Source organism: Tremella mesenterica (assembly GCF_000271645.1).
Source record: "Tremella mesenterica DSM 1558 unplaced genomic scaffold TREMEscaffold_4, whole genome shotgun sequence".
NCBI classification, from domain to species: Eukaryota; Fungi; Basidiomycota; class Tremellomycetes; order Tremellales; family Tremellaceae; genus Tremella; species Tremella mesenterica.
In genome coordinates, this window is record NW_006711228.1 from 739,608 (window position 1) to 757,321 (window position 17,714).

At 47.8% G+C, this 17,714-nt stretch overlaps 9 protein-coding genes across 9 annotated transcripts; 2 read left to right on the forward strand and 7 right to left on the reverse strand.

Annotated features, from left to right (window-relative positions):
* Window positions 1-931: 931 nt before the first annotated feature.
* On the reverse strand, window positions 932-2,333 carry TREMEDRAFT_73661 (uncharacterized protein). Its single transcript, XM_007004291.1, has 6 exons — window positions 2,296-2,333; window positions 2,233-2,248; window positions 2,050-2,142; window positions 1,693-1,859; window positions 1,325-1,590; window positions 932-1,178 (listed from the first exon to the last, which is right to left on the reverse strand). Exons 1-6 carry the CDS (start codon window positions 2,310-2,312, stop codon window positions 985-987), a joined length of 753 nt encoding a protein of 250 aa, XP_007004353.1. The 5' UTR covers window positions 2,313-2,333; the 3' UTR covers window positions 932-984.
* Window positions 2,334-2,525: 192 nt separating this feature from the next.
* On the forward strand, window positions 2,526-3,295 carry TREMEDRAFT_73662 (uncharacterized protein). The gene is made up of 4 exons (XM_007004292.1): window positions 2,526-2,588; window positions 2,637-2,699; window positions 2,892-3,137; window positions 3,191-3,295. Exons 1-4 carry the CDS (start codon window positions 2,586-2,588, stop codon window positions 3,209-3,211), a joined length of 333 nt encoding a protein of 110 aa, XP_007004354.1. The 5' UTR covers window positions 2,526-2,585; the 3' UTR covers window positions 3,212-3,295.
* Window positions 3,296-3,656: 361 nt separating this feature from the next.
* TREMEDRAFT_19218 (uncharacterized protein) lies at window positions 3,657-4,345 on the reverse strand (the record flags this gene model as incomplete). The annotated part of the gene is made up of 2 exons (XM_007003747.2): window positions 3,657-3,872; window positions 4,145-4,345. Coding segments are annotated over 2 exons (417 nt in total), but the record flags the coding sequence as incomplete, so codon positions are not given.
* A 369-nt stretch (window positions 4,346-4,714) lies between these two features.
* On the reverse strand, window positions 4,715-6,720 carry TREMEDRAFT_61700 (uncharacterized protein; the record flags this gene model as incomplete). The annotated part of the gene is made up of 3 exons (XM_007004082.1): window positions 4,715-5,859; window positions 5,993-6,260; window positions 6,376-6,720. 3 exons carry the CDS (start codon window positions 6,718-6,720, stop codon window positions 4,715-4,717), a joined length of 1,758 nt encoding a protein of 585 aa, XP_007004144.1.
* Window positions 6,721-8,014: 1,294 nt separating this feature from the next.
* On the reverse strand, window positions 8,015-10,340 carry TREMEDRAFT_68376 (uncharacterized protein; the record flags this gene model as incomplete). The annotated part of the gene is made up of 7 exons (XM_007004228.1): window positions 8,015-8,935; window positions 8,983-9,111; window positions 9,157-9,265; window positions 9,310-9,626; window positions 9,672-9,718; window positions 9,767-9,951; window positions 10,039-10,340. The coding sequence occupies 7 exons, from the start codon at window positions 10,338-10,340 to the stop codon at window positions 8,015-8,017; spliced, it is 2,010 nt and encodes a 669-aa protein (XP_007004290.1).
* A 358-nt stretch (window positions 10,341-10,698) lies between these two features.
* TREMEDRAFT_73663 (uncharacterized protein) lies at window positions 10,699-13,603 on the forward strand (the record flags this gene model as incomplete). The annotated part of the gene is made up of 10 exons (XM_007004293.1): window positions 10,699-11,486; window positions 11,529-11,569; window positions 11,612-11,668; window positions 11,718-11,872; window positions 11,917-11,934; window positions 11,981-12,042; window positions 12,086-12,229; window positions 12,274-12,294; window positions 12,319-12,574; window positions 12,652-13,603. The coding sequence occupies 10 exons, from the start codon at window positions 10,699-10,701 to the stop codon at window positions 13,495-13,497; spliced, it is 2,388 nt and encodes a 795-aa protein (XP_007004355.1). The 3' UTR covers window positions 13,498-13,603.
* Window positions 13,604-13,910: 307 nt separating this feature from the next.
* Window positions 13,911-14,531, reverse strand: TREMEDRAFT_29558 (uncharacterized protein; the record flags this gene model as incomplete). Its single annotated transcript, XM_007003775.1, has 3 exons — window positions 13,911-13,996; window positions 14,246-14,322; window positions 14,473-14,531. 3 exons carry the CDS (start codon window positions 14,529-14,531, stop codon window positions 13,911-13,913), a joined length of 222 nt encoding a protein of 73 aa, XP_007003837.1.
* A 128-nt stretch (window positions 14,532-14,659) lies between these two features.
* TREMEDRAFT_38601 (uncharacterized protein) lies at window positions 14,660-16,368 on the reverse strand (the record flags this gene model as incomplete). The annotated part of the gene is made up of 5 exons (XM_007003873.1): window positions 14,660-15,182; window positions 15,345-15,398; window positions 15,442-15,529; window positions 15,725-15,877; window positions 16,083-16,368. The coding sequence occupies 5 exons, from the start codon at window positions 16,366-16,368 to the stop codon at window positions 14,726-14,728; spliced, it is 1,038 nt and encodes a 345-aa protein (XP_007003935.1). The 3' UTR covers window positions 14,660-14,725.
* Window positions 16,369-16,493: 125 nt separating this feature from the next.
* On the reverse strand, window positions 16,494-17,659 carry TREMEDRAFT_38602 (uncharacterized protein). Its single transcript, XM_007003874.1, has 5 exons — window positions 17,557-17,659; window positions 17,316-17,387; window positions 17,013-17,151; window positions 16,817-16,914; window positions 16,494-16,751 (listed from the first exon to the last, which is right to left on the reverse strand). Exons 1-5 carry the CDS (start codon window positions 17,618-17,620, stop codon window positions 16,660-16,662), a joined length of 465 nt encoding a protein of 154 aa, XP_007003936.1. The 5' UTR covers window positions 17,621-17,659; the 3' UTR covers window positions 16,494-16,659.
* Between the last annotated feature and the right edge of the window lie 55 nt (window positions 17,660-17,714).

Consider the following 17,714-nt stretch of genomic DNA (forward strand, 5'->3'; position numbering starts at 1 on the left):
AACATACTTCAAGCTTCCAGCAAGCTCAGAACAATGGACACAATCAGCACTCTCGACAATCACCAAACTCACAAAAGATACAATCTCAACATTCCAATCGTCCAAATCATCACCCTTCCTCACTCAATTCTCATACTCCTGAACTCGTTAACCAAGTAGTCCACCCTTCTCGATCAAGTCCTCCTAATCCTCTTCCCCCTTCTCCTCCCCAATCTTACCCTTTCAACATATCAAGTACAGCACCGACTTACCCTCACGCATCAGGTCAATACGATAATGGAGGTATATCATCCATGTCTGATTCTCTCCCTCATCTTTCTGGATTCTTCCCTACCGACCGAACACACCAAACAGAAGTAGAAATGAGTGAGCAGTATGATATTCCGTTAATCTTTGATCCGACGTATCTCCCCGAAACGGGGATCGTGGCAGGACGATATAGAGACATAGAACGAGGTCAAATGCTCAATCCTCGAAGGCTGTCTGAGACGGGTCAGGCACTGAAACAAGAAGAAGATAGAGGGATGAGTTGGTCACCCCCCGCAATGATGCCATATGGTTGGGCACCACCACCCAAGAGTAGCAGGAGTAATTGATATCGGTTCATATATATAGTGTATACAATTGTGCAAGCAGGATTTTAAGGTTATCTGGTCCAGGAAAGTCACCGGATGACAATGAGCGAAGGGACAGTGTAGACAACATGACGAATGATCTGAGATCGGTAGGCAAAGGGGCTGATGTTGTATCACTAGTTTGACTATGCATTGTGCATTGAAATGTGCCGTACCAGCTCACATGTCATCGCTCGGCGTCAAGAGGTAATCCTGAACGGGGCCGGAGAAATGAGCACAAATTGCAGAAGTGTATCAGCATGTGAAATGAGTGAGAGGGTCGACGTGAACGTCAAAGGTCAGTAGGCATAAAATTGTGCGTGGTCATGGGTACATATGGCAATACGAAAACGAGTTCCCCAGACATCACTCAAACCATCTGATGGATGAGCTTACTCATGTTGGTCTCCCTGTCTCCGGCGTCACCATTCTCAACGTATCCAATGAACTTGCGAGGACGCCAGCCGCCGTTAGGGTTGGACAGCTTGAATGGCCAGAGCGCCTGGGTAGCTTGTTTGAAGTTGGGTCCACAAGTGGCAATCTCGTGCACGAGATCTTCCATACCTAAGAGTGTCAGCGCTGGTCTGAGGAACTTTTCCGGACTGGTCATCCTTCAGAGACGAATTTGGAGACCACATAGAAAGACATAGACGTGAGACTGAACCAATGAGAGGGGAGACTGAATATCAAAATCATTGGAGGGAACTCACAGATGATACCATGTTTGCCGAGTTGCTTCTCGATGATCTGATTGTCGGTGATGGGGATACGTTGACCGTCGATTTTGGCGTAACCACGTTTGTAGATGAGTTCGCGGATGGCTTTGAGGTTGGGCTCGCCGTAGGTGACGTAGGGGTTGACGAGTTGAAGCATGTTCAGGGTGGCTTTGGTTGCACGGATGAAGACACCGTTGTTGATTTGCAAAAGACGAAGAAGTTGCAAGATCTTCTTGGGTTTAGGAGCAATTTTAGAGATACTGAACCGTCAGCGTGTGTGCTTACTTACTCGTAATGATACGTCCACGGAAGTAAGCAATGGAGATAAGGGTGATGGACAGTGCACAGATAACACCACTCACCCCTTGAGCCTGACCACAAACAATATTTTCGATTGAGCGGGAACGAAGAAGTCTCCCGTCTTTCTCGCCTCGCGCTTCAAGCGGATAGTCTCACGTTCGGCATCTCTGTACTCCTGGATGTACTGGCCTGCACGTTTGAAAATGACTTTGCGCTTTTCCTTTCGCAACTGAATGGATCAGCCGAATGCCCGTACACAATATTACGACCATGTGTAAAGACGAAGAGAGTCAGTCCCGAAAGATGGTATAATTGTCGACAACATCGCCTGAGCTAGTCGAGAAAAAGGTTTTGTTTTGCATCATTGTGCACCACTTGGTGATGCGAGAGAGGATGAAACGGAAGGAAATCAAACTCACTTTCCTCGCCTCGATGGCAGCCTGGAGTTTGGCCTCACGAGAGGTTTCTGTCGTTCGGCGTTTCTTGAGCAGAGTCTCAGGAGCGAGGATGTGCTGTAGACATGATCAGTGACCAATCTTCCACATTGAAGGGCCCATCATCCTTCGTTCCCCTCTTTCATGTGAAAAGCCTGAATAGCTCACCTCAGCCGTAGGCACACTGAGTTTATCAGCAGCTATCCATATGATACGACCACGGAGACTTACCTGGTAGATGGGGCCATCTTGTACAGAATTCTTGAAAGGATGAAAGAGAGAGGAAACGTTGCTGGGTGAAGAGACCAGGGTCCAAGTTTCTCCACAGTCGAAACGCCGAACAAAACGCCGTATCAAACTCTTCATCACCAAAATTTGTGTGACACGTCAGAAAAGTGCCACATCGGCTTTCTACAGACCCGAAACTGTCTACTTGCCTGTGGACTCGTCTCTCTCTCTCTCCTCACAAAGACATCTCTCAAAGCGTCGCCCGCATTATTGCTTAAACAGGTGCCGTTACGATGGTGAGTGCCTCATATTCAAAATGGAGAGGAGATACTGATACAATGTAGTCATCCGAACTTGCCGCTACTTATGCCGCTCTGATCCTTGCCGATGATGGCATTGAAATCACCGTGAGTCAAATGAACCTCTTCGTTTGCGTTCATTCAATCCTAACACCAACCTTCCCCAATTCGCTGTTATGACCCGTTCATATGGGACTCGACTGATACAACCCTTCGCTCACTATGAATGGTTATCTTGTATCACCCGTCGAAGGACCCCTCAAGAGTTTTCTTCGTGCGGAATGGTCCACTAACTGTCAGGGTGAAAAAATCCACGCCCTCACCTCTGCAGCCCGCGTTGACCTCGACTCCATCTGGGCCACCCTTCTCGCCAAGGCGCTCGACGGCAAGAATGTGAAAGACATGCTCACCAACGTTGGTGGTGGTGGTGCCCCCGCCGCTGGCGCTGTTTCTGCCGCCACTGGTGGTTCCGCTGACGCCGCCCCCGAGGCCGCCAAGGAGGAGGAGAAGAAAGAGGAGGCTAAGGAGGAGTCTGATGACGACATGGTGAGTTGATTTGGCTTGCAAGTGGTTGAGATGCTTTCGTCGCTAACTCTCAGGGCTTTGGTCTGTTCGACTAAACGTCTCGCGTCGACTTCTTCATCCGTCCTGCGTATCCGAAGTGGTGAGAGATGTAATGTAGAGTCATGCATCTTCATGCCTTCACTTCTTTCTGCGTTTCTCGTCATACTTACTCAAATTGAGCCAAACTTTCCCTCTGATCCAACGACAAGTCTGCAGCATGCAGAATATAGCCTCGTCTCCCTATGTCTCTTAAAGTTCGCCCCCCTTACTCCTGGTATCGCTACAATGTCCACTTGATATTTATTGTATATGGTGCATGCTACTTGCTACATGATACGTGCTAGGTGACACTTGTCACCATGGAATCTATGAGCTCCCCCTCTTGCACTGCCGAACGACAACCTGGCTGACAATAGTCCCCAACTCACTCCCATGGACGTGGGTGATCTGTGAGATCTGTGAATGACGAGCCTCACTCTTGTAAGTGACCCAGAACGTGACTCAGAATGGACTCCCAGCACCCAAGTACACCCTCATCTGACTAGCCGGCACCTCGATAATCCTCGCTCGTATAGTCTCCCAGCCAAGTCGTTTAGTAGCTTCGTACCGATGACAACCGCCCATAGCAAAGTAGAACGGTCTGGCTGGACCTGTTGGATCGATTTTGAGTGGAGCTCGAACTTTGACAATTTCGATGGGTGTGAAAGAGTCGCCTCGCTGATGCGTCAGTATGCGTCTCTTACTCCATCCGTGGATGATCGAGATGACTCTAAGTCGCTTCAACTTGAGTGTCCAGGTTATCTGAACAGACATTTGGAGTGATAGGTCTATAGAGAATTCACATGATGTTAAGAGTCTATCCCTCTAAAGACATGATGATTTATGAACCTTTATAAGACTGCAAAGATACAAGGAGAGCGGAACGCTTATCGATACATGTCTCACTATCACATCGAATAGCAGATTGATGAAATTAAGAAAAGACCCACCTTCATCTCATCCATAAAAGTCAACACCTTATTCTCATCTAGTTCCGAGGGCAAAGGTCGGTTTATGACCGACATAGGAACGTTATGTATCGCACCTTGATCTCTAGCGAATACAGAGGAAGTGGGTTTTTGGGTTTCGTCCACTTTGACATTTTGTGTTTCTTTCGGAGGTAAGATAGAGGTAGGTAAACAACTTGGTCCTGATTCAGAAGAAGATGACATGTTCAAGAAGTCCCAAGCGGCGGATGAGGTTGATGATGATTTTTTCGATTTTTCAATGTCAGCAATGGAAGAGTCAGAAGTAAGTTGGGAGACGAGTGGCAACCATGTCTGCGTCATCGATCGAGATTTCGGCCGAGATTTCCGGTTGTAGAACATGCTTCTTGTTGTCCTCAAGTAAACGCTGCATGCTGCATGCTACAAGCTACATGTTACTTGTGTTCAACCCTTCGTCATCTGACTTCGTCGTAAGGTGCGTGCATGAGGTGCATTAATCGTACAACTTTATAGCATTCCAAAACGTATCCACACCCATATAAATGTCCGCATACGCTGACCAAGAATTCTGAACTAAAATCGATAAGGCGAGGATTCACTTCTACCCCTCATACTCATACTTCCTCTTATCATCTCTTTACGTACATTCGATCCTGAGGAACCGAACAACCATTCCCCCTTTGTCTCAGCCAATGGAGTCTGGATGTCTTCAGAAATATCACTAGAAAAAGATAATTTGGATAATGTCAATTCTGGGGGCGATTCGATGTCTGAATCAACTTGAGATGAAAATGATTCTCTTATTCTGGTCTTTGGTGTTTCGTACGATTTACCAATCTTCACTTCACTTGTTCCACTTGAAGATTGTCGTATGTGACGTCGATGGTCTGACTGAGTGATTGTAACTCCTTGGTCTGATCCGCCAACGACGACCCTTTGCATCTTATGACTCATCCCTCCTACCCAACCTCCAGCTGTTGGGATGATAGGAGCTGATAATGGTGAAGGAAGAGTTGGTCTCATATCGTAAGACGAATGTCTGATTCTTTCTCCTTTCCTCTCCTTGGGTGTAATAGGTGTAATAGGTGTGATCGGGACTGAAGATAGAGAAGCGGAGCGAGAAGTGATAGGGTGTACCACGGATGCTGGTGCTGTTGAAGGTCGATGTCTCTTGGGTCTCACAGGTGTGATGGAAGGTCGACTTTCGGTACACAAGGAGACTGAAGGAGTTTCAAAGTTCATTGGATATCTGAAGACCGGGACTTCGATCGTGTTATTTGAAGTTGGACGGGAGAGTTGATAAGCTATAGAAGGTGGGATCCATATTGATAAACTGACCATCCGAACGTTGGAATGTTCCTCCAAGAAGTGTTGGTCAATCCTTTGATCAGGGTCGGAAAGGGATATTGGGACAGGAGCGGTCGGAGGATAAGGCCATGGCATTTGTCCATCTTTTAGTCCTCCACGATCCTCAATGACAATCATTTCTTCTTCACTCATGTCCACTCGCCACAGGATGATTTGTTCTGCAAGTTCAGGAAGAGCGGGTCTGCCGTCGGCGAGAAGGACGCAACGTTTGAGTTCGTTGATGGTGCTCTTGGAAGATACGGTGAGACATGTCGGCGGTCGACGAGTGGGTTTAGGAGTGGGAGTAGAGGTACGTTGGCGAGGTGAATCGGAAGATGCGAAATGTGCCAGAATGGTAAGAGGGATATCGGCTGTTGGTCAGCGATCAGCGATGACCTGAACAGAGCTTCATCATAACACTGGCGGCCCAAATCATGGAGATAATCGTGGCTTGGACTGTATTGAGGGGGTGAAGATCATATTATCGACCTAGATAGAACTCACCACTTGACCCAGGCATAATACGAACAAGCACATCTATTACATCTTTCCCACTAGAATCAGAGAACCAATCATTAATCTTCAAAATGGGATCCACCTCCGGTTCTGACATTGTGACAGGGGCATGCCATCGACCCAATGCACGACTGATGGCGAGCTGAGCCGGATCGTCCAGATTAAAGGAAGGGAACGCCGTAAGAAGATCAACCGAAGTATTATATTTCTTTACATAGGTGATAGCTTGTGAATGTGCATCGAGAGGGATTGATACCTAAATATCATTAACACCATACTTTTTTTTATTTCCCTAATCTGATGATATAATCCACGTTTGATATTCACCCAGAATGTAATTTGCGATGAGGAAATGAAAAGAGAAAACCTACCTTGAACAAAGACATGGAGTGTTCTCCAATATGTCCTACTATCGCCCTTCTCAGATCCCCAATATCTCCATCCCCGTCCACCTCTACGAGAAAAGGCATACTGGTCTTTCCGGGATTGAAATCATCGACCAAAACCCTCAGCGTGATCATCTTCCTCTCAATCACCTCTTTCACCTCTGGCACAACGTGGGGTCGTGTGGTAGAACTCGTCAACCTTGATGGGAACACCATTCCGAATCCAACTTTCGAAGTTCCAGAGAGAGATTTCACAAGTTTTAATGGAGTTAACTCTGGTGTTTGAACAGCTGGTGTGTTTGACTTCTTTCTTCTACTGAACAGACGCATCTTGTTTCTTGATCTGATATAGAAATTATACTGTTGATTTTGTCTTGATGCTGTAGACTTTTGTGATACCTTTAGGAGTCTTCCTACTGAAACAAATGGATTGCTTGTCGAGGTGAGTCGGATGGAGAGGGGATGTTTATATCTATGACAATTACGGGCGAGTCGCTCGATGTTTAATCGTCCAAGATCTGGCCGGCAGATAGTTCATATGATTTATTAATTAGCGTAGTGTATACACGCGTACCAGACAACGGTTGACGAGACCAAAATTCTGACCGAGGCCGAGGTCGAAAACGGTAGCGGTAAGAATGTTGACATTTGGACGTAAGTGATCATAGACCTGCCGTAGTGTGATCGTTCTTCGATGCGCTGCCGTTGGGGTCACCACCGAACCACCGGAATTATTGGAGTAGTCGGGGTTCGGAGCGCTTTTCGTCATCTCCATGCGAGTCATGAAGTGGGGAATGATGGGACGTCATCGGTGTTGACTTATGTTTCCTTTTGGGAAATGGTACCATTTCATCTGGAACCGTCGTGGTTGGCCTGATGCCATAGCGAATGAAGCAAGGAGGTAGGGCCAGGAGATTAGTGTATAGGTGATAGAAAAGTGTCGGTCTCATTCGAGTCAGCTGGACCCTTCTAAGATTAGTGTCAACGGTGGCTGAGCAGTCCGAGTCGGGAATGCGATGGCTGGTATGATTTCCTGCACGTGGTGTCATCGTCCAATACCGTTGCAACTCCAATGAATCTCTCGGCCGTCGTCGGGAGACTTATTATTCAGAACGGTCAGGACTACTGCATTGTCAGACCAACACATACTTATCGAGCATACCATCGAAGGTCGGAACTTGACCAATGAGGGTTAGTAACAGTGAATCGACCGGAAGTGGTAAGTTTTCCGTGTCTGCGTCTGGTCAAAAATCCTTCCATTGCTAGTGTTAGAAAGGGCACCCATGATCCCCAGTGTCGATGATCTTCCTTCCCGACTTCCCGCTATCACATGTCGCAAGATCCTCCTCGGTGTTGGATGCACCGCACACACCGCGATGGACAAATCGGCACGTTGGTCACCGTTTGAACCGGAATCAACTGATCCCCACCGGCATCAAAGATTCTTTCGACAAAGATGTTGCCGGCAGCCAAGATCAAACGCCGCTATCATTACTTGGTTCCACGTACCGGCCATACTTGTATGATTCCCCTTTGACCCCGCTCCTCGCATTACCAATATTTTCTTCCATAGCCGAGTGTGACTGCGGTGTCAAAATTTCCCGTCTTTCTTGAAGATCTCCTATCAATACTGCCGCAGGACCAAGACAGTGCTTGTTTCCGCCATACTGCCGGGCTTTGTAGCTATGACTTCAATTCTATTGTCCGTTTTCGCCGCGGGCATTTGAACACTCCATCGTGAACCTCGAGGACGCTCTTTGTCGCTTTCCGCAAATACGAACCTAGGTAAACTGCCCTGGGAACCATTGACCCTGAGAGAAAGCTCTGGAACCGATTCAATAACATCCGTCACATCCCCGTCCGTTTTGCGAGGTGGAGAGATATATGCCGTGAGCTCAATTTCGGTCGTATCCGATCCTACAACCACGGCGTGTGTGACCACCCCACGCAGGTTATGGAGTCGGACAGTCGGTCGGAAATCTCCCTCATCGGAGGAGGAAGCAAAGGTGAAGTCCATATACTTGATTGTCGGCTCAGGTGGCGCTCGGTTCTCCACAGATACATTTGATGGCGGCCTTTCAGCGGGCGGGGGAGGGCGTCGAGCTGAAGAGGGGCCATCGGCAAGTATGGGAGGAGTGGAGGGCACAGTGTATCGTTTGCGTGCCTCGAGAGCAGCTGCCATCTGACGATAGATTTGAGCGGCCAGGGGAGGTAAGGAATTGACCCAGGCTTGTCGTTCGTATATCGGATATCGATCGAGGGACGCCACCACATCCTCTGTCACCACGCCTGGGGGTAATGCGGGGAGGTACGGTACAGGCGCAACAGGTGGTGTCATCATGGGCAATGGAGTGGATACAGGGACCGATTGAGGAGAATGCGAATAGGCTGGCGAGCCTGCATGTGGCTCGGCCGATATGGAGTTCCGTCCACTAAGATTGCCAGTTCGTACAGGTGTAACTGTAGACGCTTTGAGTCGCATTTTCGGTATGACGGGTTTTGTGGATCGATCTTTCACTTCCACCCTATTTTGCTCGAGGATGTCCTACCTTGTCAGGGGAAGAAGGGCAGCGGGAACAATCAAACACTCACCCGAATCTGTTCGGCATCTTTGTATACCTCACTCTCATCCTCGTTATATATCATAGCATTGTTGATCATAAGGTCGACGTCCTCGAAAAATTCTTCCCATTTTTCATACCTCCTGCCTAGCATGCGATCCTGGTGATCAGCCGTACCCATGTCAACCTGGAATATTACACTTGCCTCAATTTCTGTCAGACATATTGGATTTTTCATGACCTTGTAGTAGTCCTCAAAATCCTTCCTGTCTGGCAGAGTCATGAAGATCCCCGCAATGTCCCGTCCGCTTCCACTGCGAATTAGCACTCATGATATTCCGAAGGCATCGAAACCCACTCTCGGGCTTTCGCCTCTCTGATGGCCTTGAAGACCGGCTTGACAAGCTTGTACACGGTCGGTCCTTCTCTCATGTAATTTCCACGTCTCTTGTTTTCTCGGCGGATTGCTGCTTCCGAGGCGGTCTCGCCTGCTGCACTATGGTTCGAGGGTCCGGCACCATCTTCGTCATCGCCGCGACTATCTCCGGAGGGTTTAGCTTCCATGCTGACAGACCCTGGCTCGGTTTTAGGTTCGAGATCGTGCTCGCCGTCAGAGTCGCTCTCGTCTTTCTGACCAGGGGTGATAGTGTTCGAGTAAAAGGTGCGGATCATTTTCTGATACCGTCAGCTCCATATATAAGGCTTTATTATCAAACTCACATGTATCTTCTTTGCAAACTGGAAGATGAGTGATTGCTTGACGTTATCTCCTTCATCAGCTCAACAGTTGAGAGTAATTGGAGACTCCAACGCACATCGCTTAGCGTTGACACATATCTGACCCAAGTCGGTACACACTTCTTTGAGAGTCTGATAAGCCTCTTGTTCCAGTTTCTCGTGCACCATCTCGAGCGAAATTGGCTTATGAATTTGTTGATAATAGTCTGGGAATTGGCGCTTGTTGGGGAGTTTTATGAATGGCTCAGCCATGATCTCGCCGCTATGCATCAATTCTTTTCTTGATATTATATACGTCTGCTACCCAGTTCTAAGCAGTGACAGATGAATGGGAGAGATTTGTACCCACTTAGGATCCTTGGAATCCATGATTTTCTGATACAGTTGCATGCCTAACGCCTTGGCCCTTTTGGGGTCTTTTGGATCTGGCTCTGGCTTCTTTTCTTCCTCAGGCTCCGGAGTGGGAGTCTTTCGTCTTTTCGAACGAGTATCACTGATGATCAACGAAGTGTCGATACCCAGACGACGCTTCTTCAGCTTCAGCTTTGCATCGTCTGAAGTTTTCGAGGGTGACACAGAGGCTTCGGTGGCTGTCACTGGATCAGGAGGAGCGGACGGAGTGCTGCTAGCTACTTGTGGGTCGTTGGACATGACTAATGAGATGCTCGGGTCCTCTGAGTGCACTTTTCGACGATAGATCGAAATCAAAGCACTAGGTGTCAAAAGTGGGAGAAGGAGAAAGTGTTGAAAAGTTGAAAGAAGGAAAGGAGCAAGGGAAGGCAAAGACGCGACTGAGTTGACTTGTCCGTCAACTTCTCATCAACATCATCTCTTCGTCTATCCACCCACCTTATATCTCTCACTCAATAACGCACAGCTCTCTTGGTTCTATATCTTGCCCTGTCAGATCTGCACTCCAACTTTTCCTGCTGTTTTCCGGTCAACAGCCATCCCGCCCGGAGAGGCTCACCACCAGCTGAACCCTCCTTCGCCCCATGTCCCATCAATCATGACCTCCGACCTAACCTCGCAGCCCTTAGGGCTCTTCATCCAGCCCGCTTGTCTCCAACATCGTTATATACGTCATGCCAACTCGTCACACATCTTTGAACGGCCAGAACGTCTTCGTGCCGTCCTCTTGGGAGTGGCAGCAGCTATAGCTCGTCTGGAAGAAAATGATGGTACCATGCCTCCAACAAGCTCATCGATGCCTCGCTCAAGTTCAACCTCGGATGATCTCTCAAGCTTATTATCATCTCTTTCCATACAAACCACCAATCTCGATCCTTGTCCCCAATATTTGAGCCTCGTGACTCCGCCAGCTCCTCCGATCAATCCGGGTTCAGTCTTGCTTCACCATCCAGCCTTGCAACTCGCTCACTCTACTCCGACGGAAGGTTCTTTACCGTACGTCGGTCTTGGAGCCGCAACAATCTCAACAGCATCATTACCTACTTCCAAGTATCTCCGCGAGCTACACAAGTGGGCTGCCGAGGCTGTGGAGAAGATTCGGGATACGGGGTGTGAGATACCCTCAGGCTTAGGACTGAACCAAGGGGATTTGTATCTCGGTCCTGGAAGTATCCTCGCTATCGAGGGAGCGGTACAAACAATCTGTCAAGCTGTCGATATGGTGTGCGCTCGGCCGCCTGCCGAAGTCAAGACGGATCCCATGACACCAACACGAGGCGAAGCTTCGAGCGGTACCACTGGGGGAGATCAGACGGGCAAATTTTGCAAAGCTTTTTGCGCCATCAGACCGCCAGGACATCACTGTGGAGAAGATGCCCCGTCAGGGTGAGTACCCGATACGAGATATGTTCGCCGTTGATGAAACAGATTTTGTTATGTGAACAATGTTGTCACTGGCGCAATGCATGGTAGGTCGACACCAATATCGACACCGTAGAGCTGACGGCCAGCGTACCTTCAGCACGATGTTGACCGAGCTGTTATCATTGACTTTGACCTTCATCATGGTGAGGTTACTGATGACAGACTCATCTGGGGTGTAGCTGAGTAAGGCAGGCAATGGTACTCAGGCCCTGGTCATGCCTCTCAATGCAGCCTCACATGCTGAGGATTTGGCTGTCAAGGCGGGTAAACCTCCGACTGGACTGAAGGGTCGAGATGGCAAGACGAGAAGAGGATGGAAGGGATTCTATGGTTCTGTTCATGATATCGTCAGTGTTCGTTTCTGTCTTGAGCCGTCTCTGACGAGTCGCAGTATAGTTATCCTTGTGAGGTGAGCTATCAGACAAAACAAATGATGTCACAATGCTTAAGGATAGGATGGTGACTTGGACCTCATCTCGGATGCTTCAATCAGTTTGGCGGCTCATGGGCAGTTCATGTGGGATTTTACATGAGATGCGGCGCATCGGCTGACGACGCAGAGAGAATATCCACCTTCAGCCATATACTTCAGAGGAGGACTTTTACGAACGGATATATCCCCAATATCTCGCTTTGCTAGACAAGGCGAAACATTATTTACAAGATACCCAAGCTGAGCCCAGTCGGACATTGGTCTTCATTAGGTAAGTCTCCTTGCTCAAGTCCTTGCCTCACAACAATGTCTTAGATTTTACTTGCCCGAGTCGTTGTGAGTCAGATTCTGATGTGACAGTGCTGGATTTGATGCTTGTGAACATGAATATCAAACGATGCAGCGACACGACCGTCGTGTTCCCGTTTCCTTCTTCTCTCGATATACTCGTGATATCGTATCATTCGCCAACGAATTCACCGAGGGTAAAATCGTTTCCGTCCTTGAGGGAGGGTACAGTGATCGAGCTCTGACCAGTGCGGCTATGGGTCATGCTATCGGGCTTTTGGATCGGGAAGGACTGCGAAGTTGGTGGACAGAGGAAGAACTCATTTGTGTCAGTCTTCTCTCTATCTTCCATTTCTATCATGTTACCCCCTGTCGTCATGTGTTTCACAACGGCTGACGGTAAAGATTGAGAAGGCCACAAAGAAGAAAAGAACGGGTAAAATTGCGCCTTTCCCAATTGAATTATCCTCCTCATCCCATCTACTCCGAACTCACACCCTTCTCTCAATTTTCGAAGGTTCAGATCCTTCCCCGGCATCTAACACTACCACTCCTCAGCCAGCATCCAGAATGACACTCCGAGGCAGGCGTGCCAATGGAGGTGACGAATCGACCACTTCAACACCGACTGCCATACGACGGGGTAGAGGACGAGGTGGAACACCTGCTCATACACCTCGGACCAGAGGTGTGGGTGTCGGTAGTCCATCACCTACACCTATAGCAGCTGGCAAACGTACTCAATCACCGAAGAAAACACCTCATCATCCATTACGAAACCCTATCCCTGATCTTGATAATCTACCCCCTTTGCCCGATTCACCTTTGCCCTCTGGGGCTGAGCTCAAGGTAGAACCTCCATCCCCAACGCCACCGGTGCCACCTTTACCCAAGACATTACCCACCTCGTCATCTGTTCCCGAAGGATTGAGATCCATTCCATCGTATAAAACAAACTTGGGGGAAGATAAGCAACGCAAGATCATTTTGAAATTCCGAACTCCTTCTCCTTTATCCGAGCACGAAAAATCGAATTTATATCCTGGTGAAATTGACAAAAAGTTGGAATATAGGGAAGGTTCTTCCACTTCGGAAAGTACCACAACGGATTATACAACAGCTCCGAGCGAATCGGACAGGGAACTTCGAGATTCTAGCGAGATGAGCGTTGTGGACGAAACGAGTGGGACGAGGGAAAGTAATGGTATTTCTGCAGAACTTCAACTACCGAGTGTATTCCGATCTGCATGAGAGAAGAGTATATTCTTGATACAAACCATCTGTTTTTACTGCAAATGTTCTTGGACGTATTCTTACGAATGTAGAAGTAATCTCTGTATGCATATGCTCATCCTTGTCCTTATTACCTTCTCATACATAATCTACCGGTTTGCAGAGGGAGATTTGCCAAATGTCACAACTTGTATATATATAACTTACATGATCATATATTGGGATCTCGAATATACGTATTTTGCTCGAGCTGTTCATCAGTTCTAAAGCTACAGTATCACAAAAATCGATCGTGGAAGAAGATATCAACGAATTGATCCTCGACCAAGGTCAATTAAATTAGAGAGGTGTTGAAACATGTGAGCCCATCTCACTGGTCGATGGACAGGGGAGAGAAAGAGGAGAAAACAGTAAGATGATGAAGATGAAAGTCAAGAGAGAAAACTGACTTCAACTTGAAGAAGATCTTTCATAATTTCAATATGTTCTTTCTTGACCAAAACGTGTGTTTCATCGACTGGTTCATCAGTACTCCATCTCATTTCTTCTCTATCCATCATTCTTGACCGCCCCGCCCGCCCTCCCCTTCCAAATCTCTGAACGTATTGTCAAACATCTCCACTTTCCAAACAGCTCTTGTCATATTCATCTCCTATCATCACTCCACAAATAATGACTTTATCGGACGAAGAAACGATCTGTTCAACAATCCGGAAATAGTAAGGATGATCTTCAAAAAAAAAGGTCAAGAATTGAAATAACGTACTATCCCGTAAAATGAATTTACTCGGTCCGTCGCGTTGAGAATCGATATGTAATAATATTTGTTTAGCTGCCGAGTCACTGATGTATTAGCTTAGCCCTATAGAGGTTGAACACACTTCATCGAAGAGGAAGGGGTAAGTGTTGAGCCCTGGAGATCTGGGGATCTGGAGATAGTGGAGAGATAGAGGGGTTGAGCAAGGTGATCAGAGAATGAGAATGGGTACCTACCAAGTGATCAGAACGCCGGAAGTTAGCTTGACAGCATATGGATCGGAATAAGTGCTCATCTCTTATGAACATGACCCAGAGTCAGAAGACAAACAGAACAGAAAAAAGAGAAAAATGCATCGTACTGACCCGATTTCAACTTTTCCGGTCTTCGGCTAAGTTACTACCTTAACTGAATGAGGCATTTCACTCGCAACATATCATAAAACTCATCTTTCTGTGAACTATCTTCCCTTCACATCAATCCCTCATATCACATAGACCCTCCAGAACCAAAGAAACTACCCATAAGATTCTGTAACAAATCTCCCCCGCCCGATCCACCTCTAGGAGGAATCAAAAATACCTCTTGGCCAATCTTGTCCATCACCTCTACCGCTTCAGGATGGTTCAACACTCCATCAAGTCCACTGATACGTCTGTATCGTCCTACTAGTGATTCCCATTCACGTCCAACACCTCCTGTCATACCTCTCGCTTGGACCGGGGAGACGCCAGGAGCGGGGGCACGTTGGACAGTGAGTAGAGCTAATTGGAGAAAGTTGAGAGTTGGGGAAGTGGTAAGATGGATTTCTGGCGTGGAAAGGGTGTGAGAGGGAAGGTTGGTGATGAAGATTTTAGAAGATGTTGAGGAGGTGGAAAGGAGGTTTAAGAAGGTTGTGAGGAATGTGAGAGCTGGGAGGATGGAGGGAGGACGATGAGTGAGAAACCTGAGTATTCAGCATTTGAGCTCACAGTCTCAGTCACTCGAGAGCAATCGATCATCAAATAGGAAAGATGGCGATATAGGGGCACAAGCAAAGGTGCGTAAGGTGCAGGCTGCTTTGTGGAAAGAGCGAGAGCGAGAGAGTAAGAGTGAAGACAAGACTGACGGAAGTGTACCCCTAAGAGCATAAGGTGACGGATCCAATACACCTTTCTCACACCTGATCGTCAGTCAAACTAGCTCCCAAGTCAAGTATGACTGACCAATCGAACATCATCTCAGCGAGGGTGATAGCTGCATCTCTCTTGCCAGAAGCGAGCAAGTGATGTTCTGCTTGAGTGTAAAGTCGGTCTATCTTAGTCAACATCATTCAAACCAGTCCGTCAAAATTTCCATATGACACAGAGTTATCCACGTGGATAGAAATCACAGTGACGACAAAGAAGACGGTGAGTGGCTCAATAGAAAGATGAGGATCAGACGTAGGTTAGAACAACACAAATCATGTATGAGCGAGTAGATAGATGTAATCGAAGTTGAACTTACCTTTATAATTCATCTCACCGACATATTGATGTAATCCTGGGTCACCAGTAGGACAAGTTCCCTTCACCTGAGTCCATCTGATAGCCGCATCTACCAATTTCTTCCTCCATGGTCCAGATGGAGGTGTGAGGGCCAGCAGTTGTGTCAGAGATGCTGTGGGTCAGCTGCCGTCGGTATCTTCCAGCATGAGCGTTTTCTGGGCTTTCCGTATGTCGAATTGTATGGTATGATCTTATAGAAGAGTCAAACATGCAGAGGTAGTGCCGTATAGCCAGAGGAAGACAGACGTGAAAGAGGACTCAATCCCAAGGCGCCGTTATAAGGTTGGTTGGTCAAAAGAAGCCAGAGTGAACCTCACCCAAAGTCTTCTGATCAACGGCAACATCTCCCTCAGTCATGATCTGCGTCATACGTACACCCAATTCCACTCCTGAGGCCGCTTCACCAAGCTTGAGGAGTTCTCTTGCCGTGGCGAAGAGGATATCGAGAGCGACGTTGACATGGTCGGAGTGGACCAGACGGGCGGTGGTGGTGAGCGCTTTTTGATGAGCAGAATACGGGTTCGGAGGCGACGACGTGAGCAAGTCTAAGATAGGGGGAAGGAGAGACTCTGTGGTGGGAGGGCGAGTAGTACGAGGAGGCATGGTGAGTAAGTGACAGAGAAACGTGAGTGGAATGGGAAAGGTCGTGATGATCCTGCATTGAATTGAGATAGCTGGTGGCATTCGGTGATTGCGATCAGAATGCCCAGCAGCTGGCGGCGTATCATAGATCATAGAGTACTGTAGCATAACACAACGATACCATGCGAGCAGCTAGTAGCAAGCCGCATACTCAACATGCACACGATCAAGACGGGACATCCCAAACATGCACTGAGCGCTGGAATGCCATGCATCATCTTACAAGCCTTGAGACCTCATCATACTCCGAGCTCAAAACTTGCCGAAAGCCTTAGCGGCGGCCTGGTTCTTGCTCACACGGAGAACGTTGAATCGGACCGTTTTGGAGAGAGGGCGACATTGACCTGTAGCGTGTCAATAGTGTGCTAACATCGGAAATACGGAGAGCATGGAAGGAAGGATCACTCACCAACGGTGACAGTGTCCCCTTGTTCAACACGGAAGGCAGGTGAGCAGTGAGCGGCCAGGTTCTTGTGACGCTTCTCGTATCGACGGTATTTAGGAACGCTGCAAAGTCAGCCACGGCCTATAAACCTCTCACCATATGGTGCTTAACGGGACAAGAGTGAAAGAGAATGCCGGTGAGAAGAATAAGTCCCACTCACAAGTGTAAGTATTCACGACGGATGATAATGGTGTTGGTCATTTTGGTCGAGTGGACGACGCCGGTCAGAATACGACCTCGAATAGAGACCTCTCCGGTGAATGGGCACTTTTTGTCGATGTAAGTACCGTTGATGGCCTCTGAGTTATGTCAGCGGTCGTCCGTTTAAACTCTTTATCGAGATTGAGTCATTCCTCTAGAATAAAAATCTGCGATTCACACTCGAAGTGAACGTTTGATGAGAAATGAAGGATGATTCGGAGTAATGTCACTCAAGTCGCGAGAGATCAAGAGCCAGACTGACCTTGAGGGGTTTTGAAGCCTAGACCGACATCCTTATACCATCTCTTCGTTTTAGCGTGCAGACGGGCAGTACCTGTGTGATTGACCAGAGTCCACCGTAGGAACGGATGAAGAGGTGAAGATGTTAAACGTCGACAGGAGCGATGGAATATCGAATAGGTAGAGAGGGCGAAGATGGGTTCGAGTGATGAAGAAAGTACAGCATCAGCTTGATGTTTTCCATTGATAAAAGTGTCACGTACCTCTGCTCTTTGCATTCTGAAAGATCTTTTGCTTCCTGAACGCCTTCTCAGTTTGTTCCGCCATGATGAAGATGTGGTTTTGAGTAATGTCACTTTGCCCAATTCAAGGACGAGTGAAGAGAGAAGGGATCAAGTTTCGCCGATCCAAACCCCGAGAC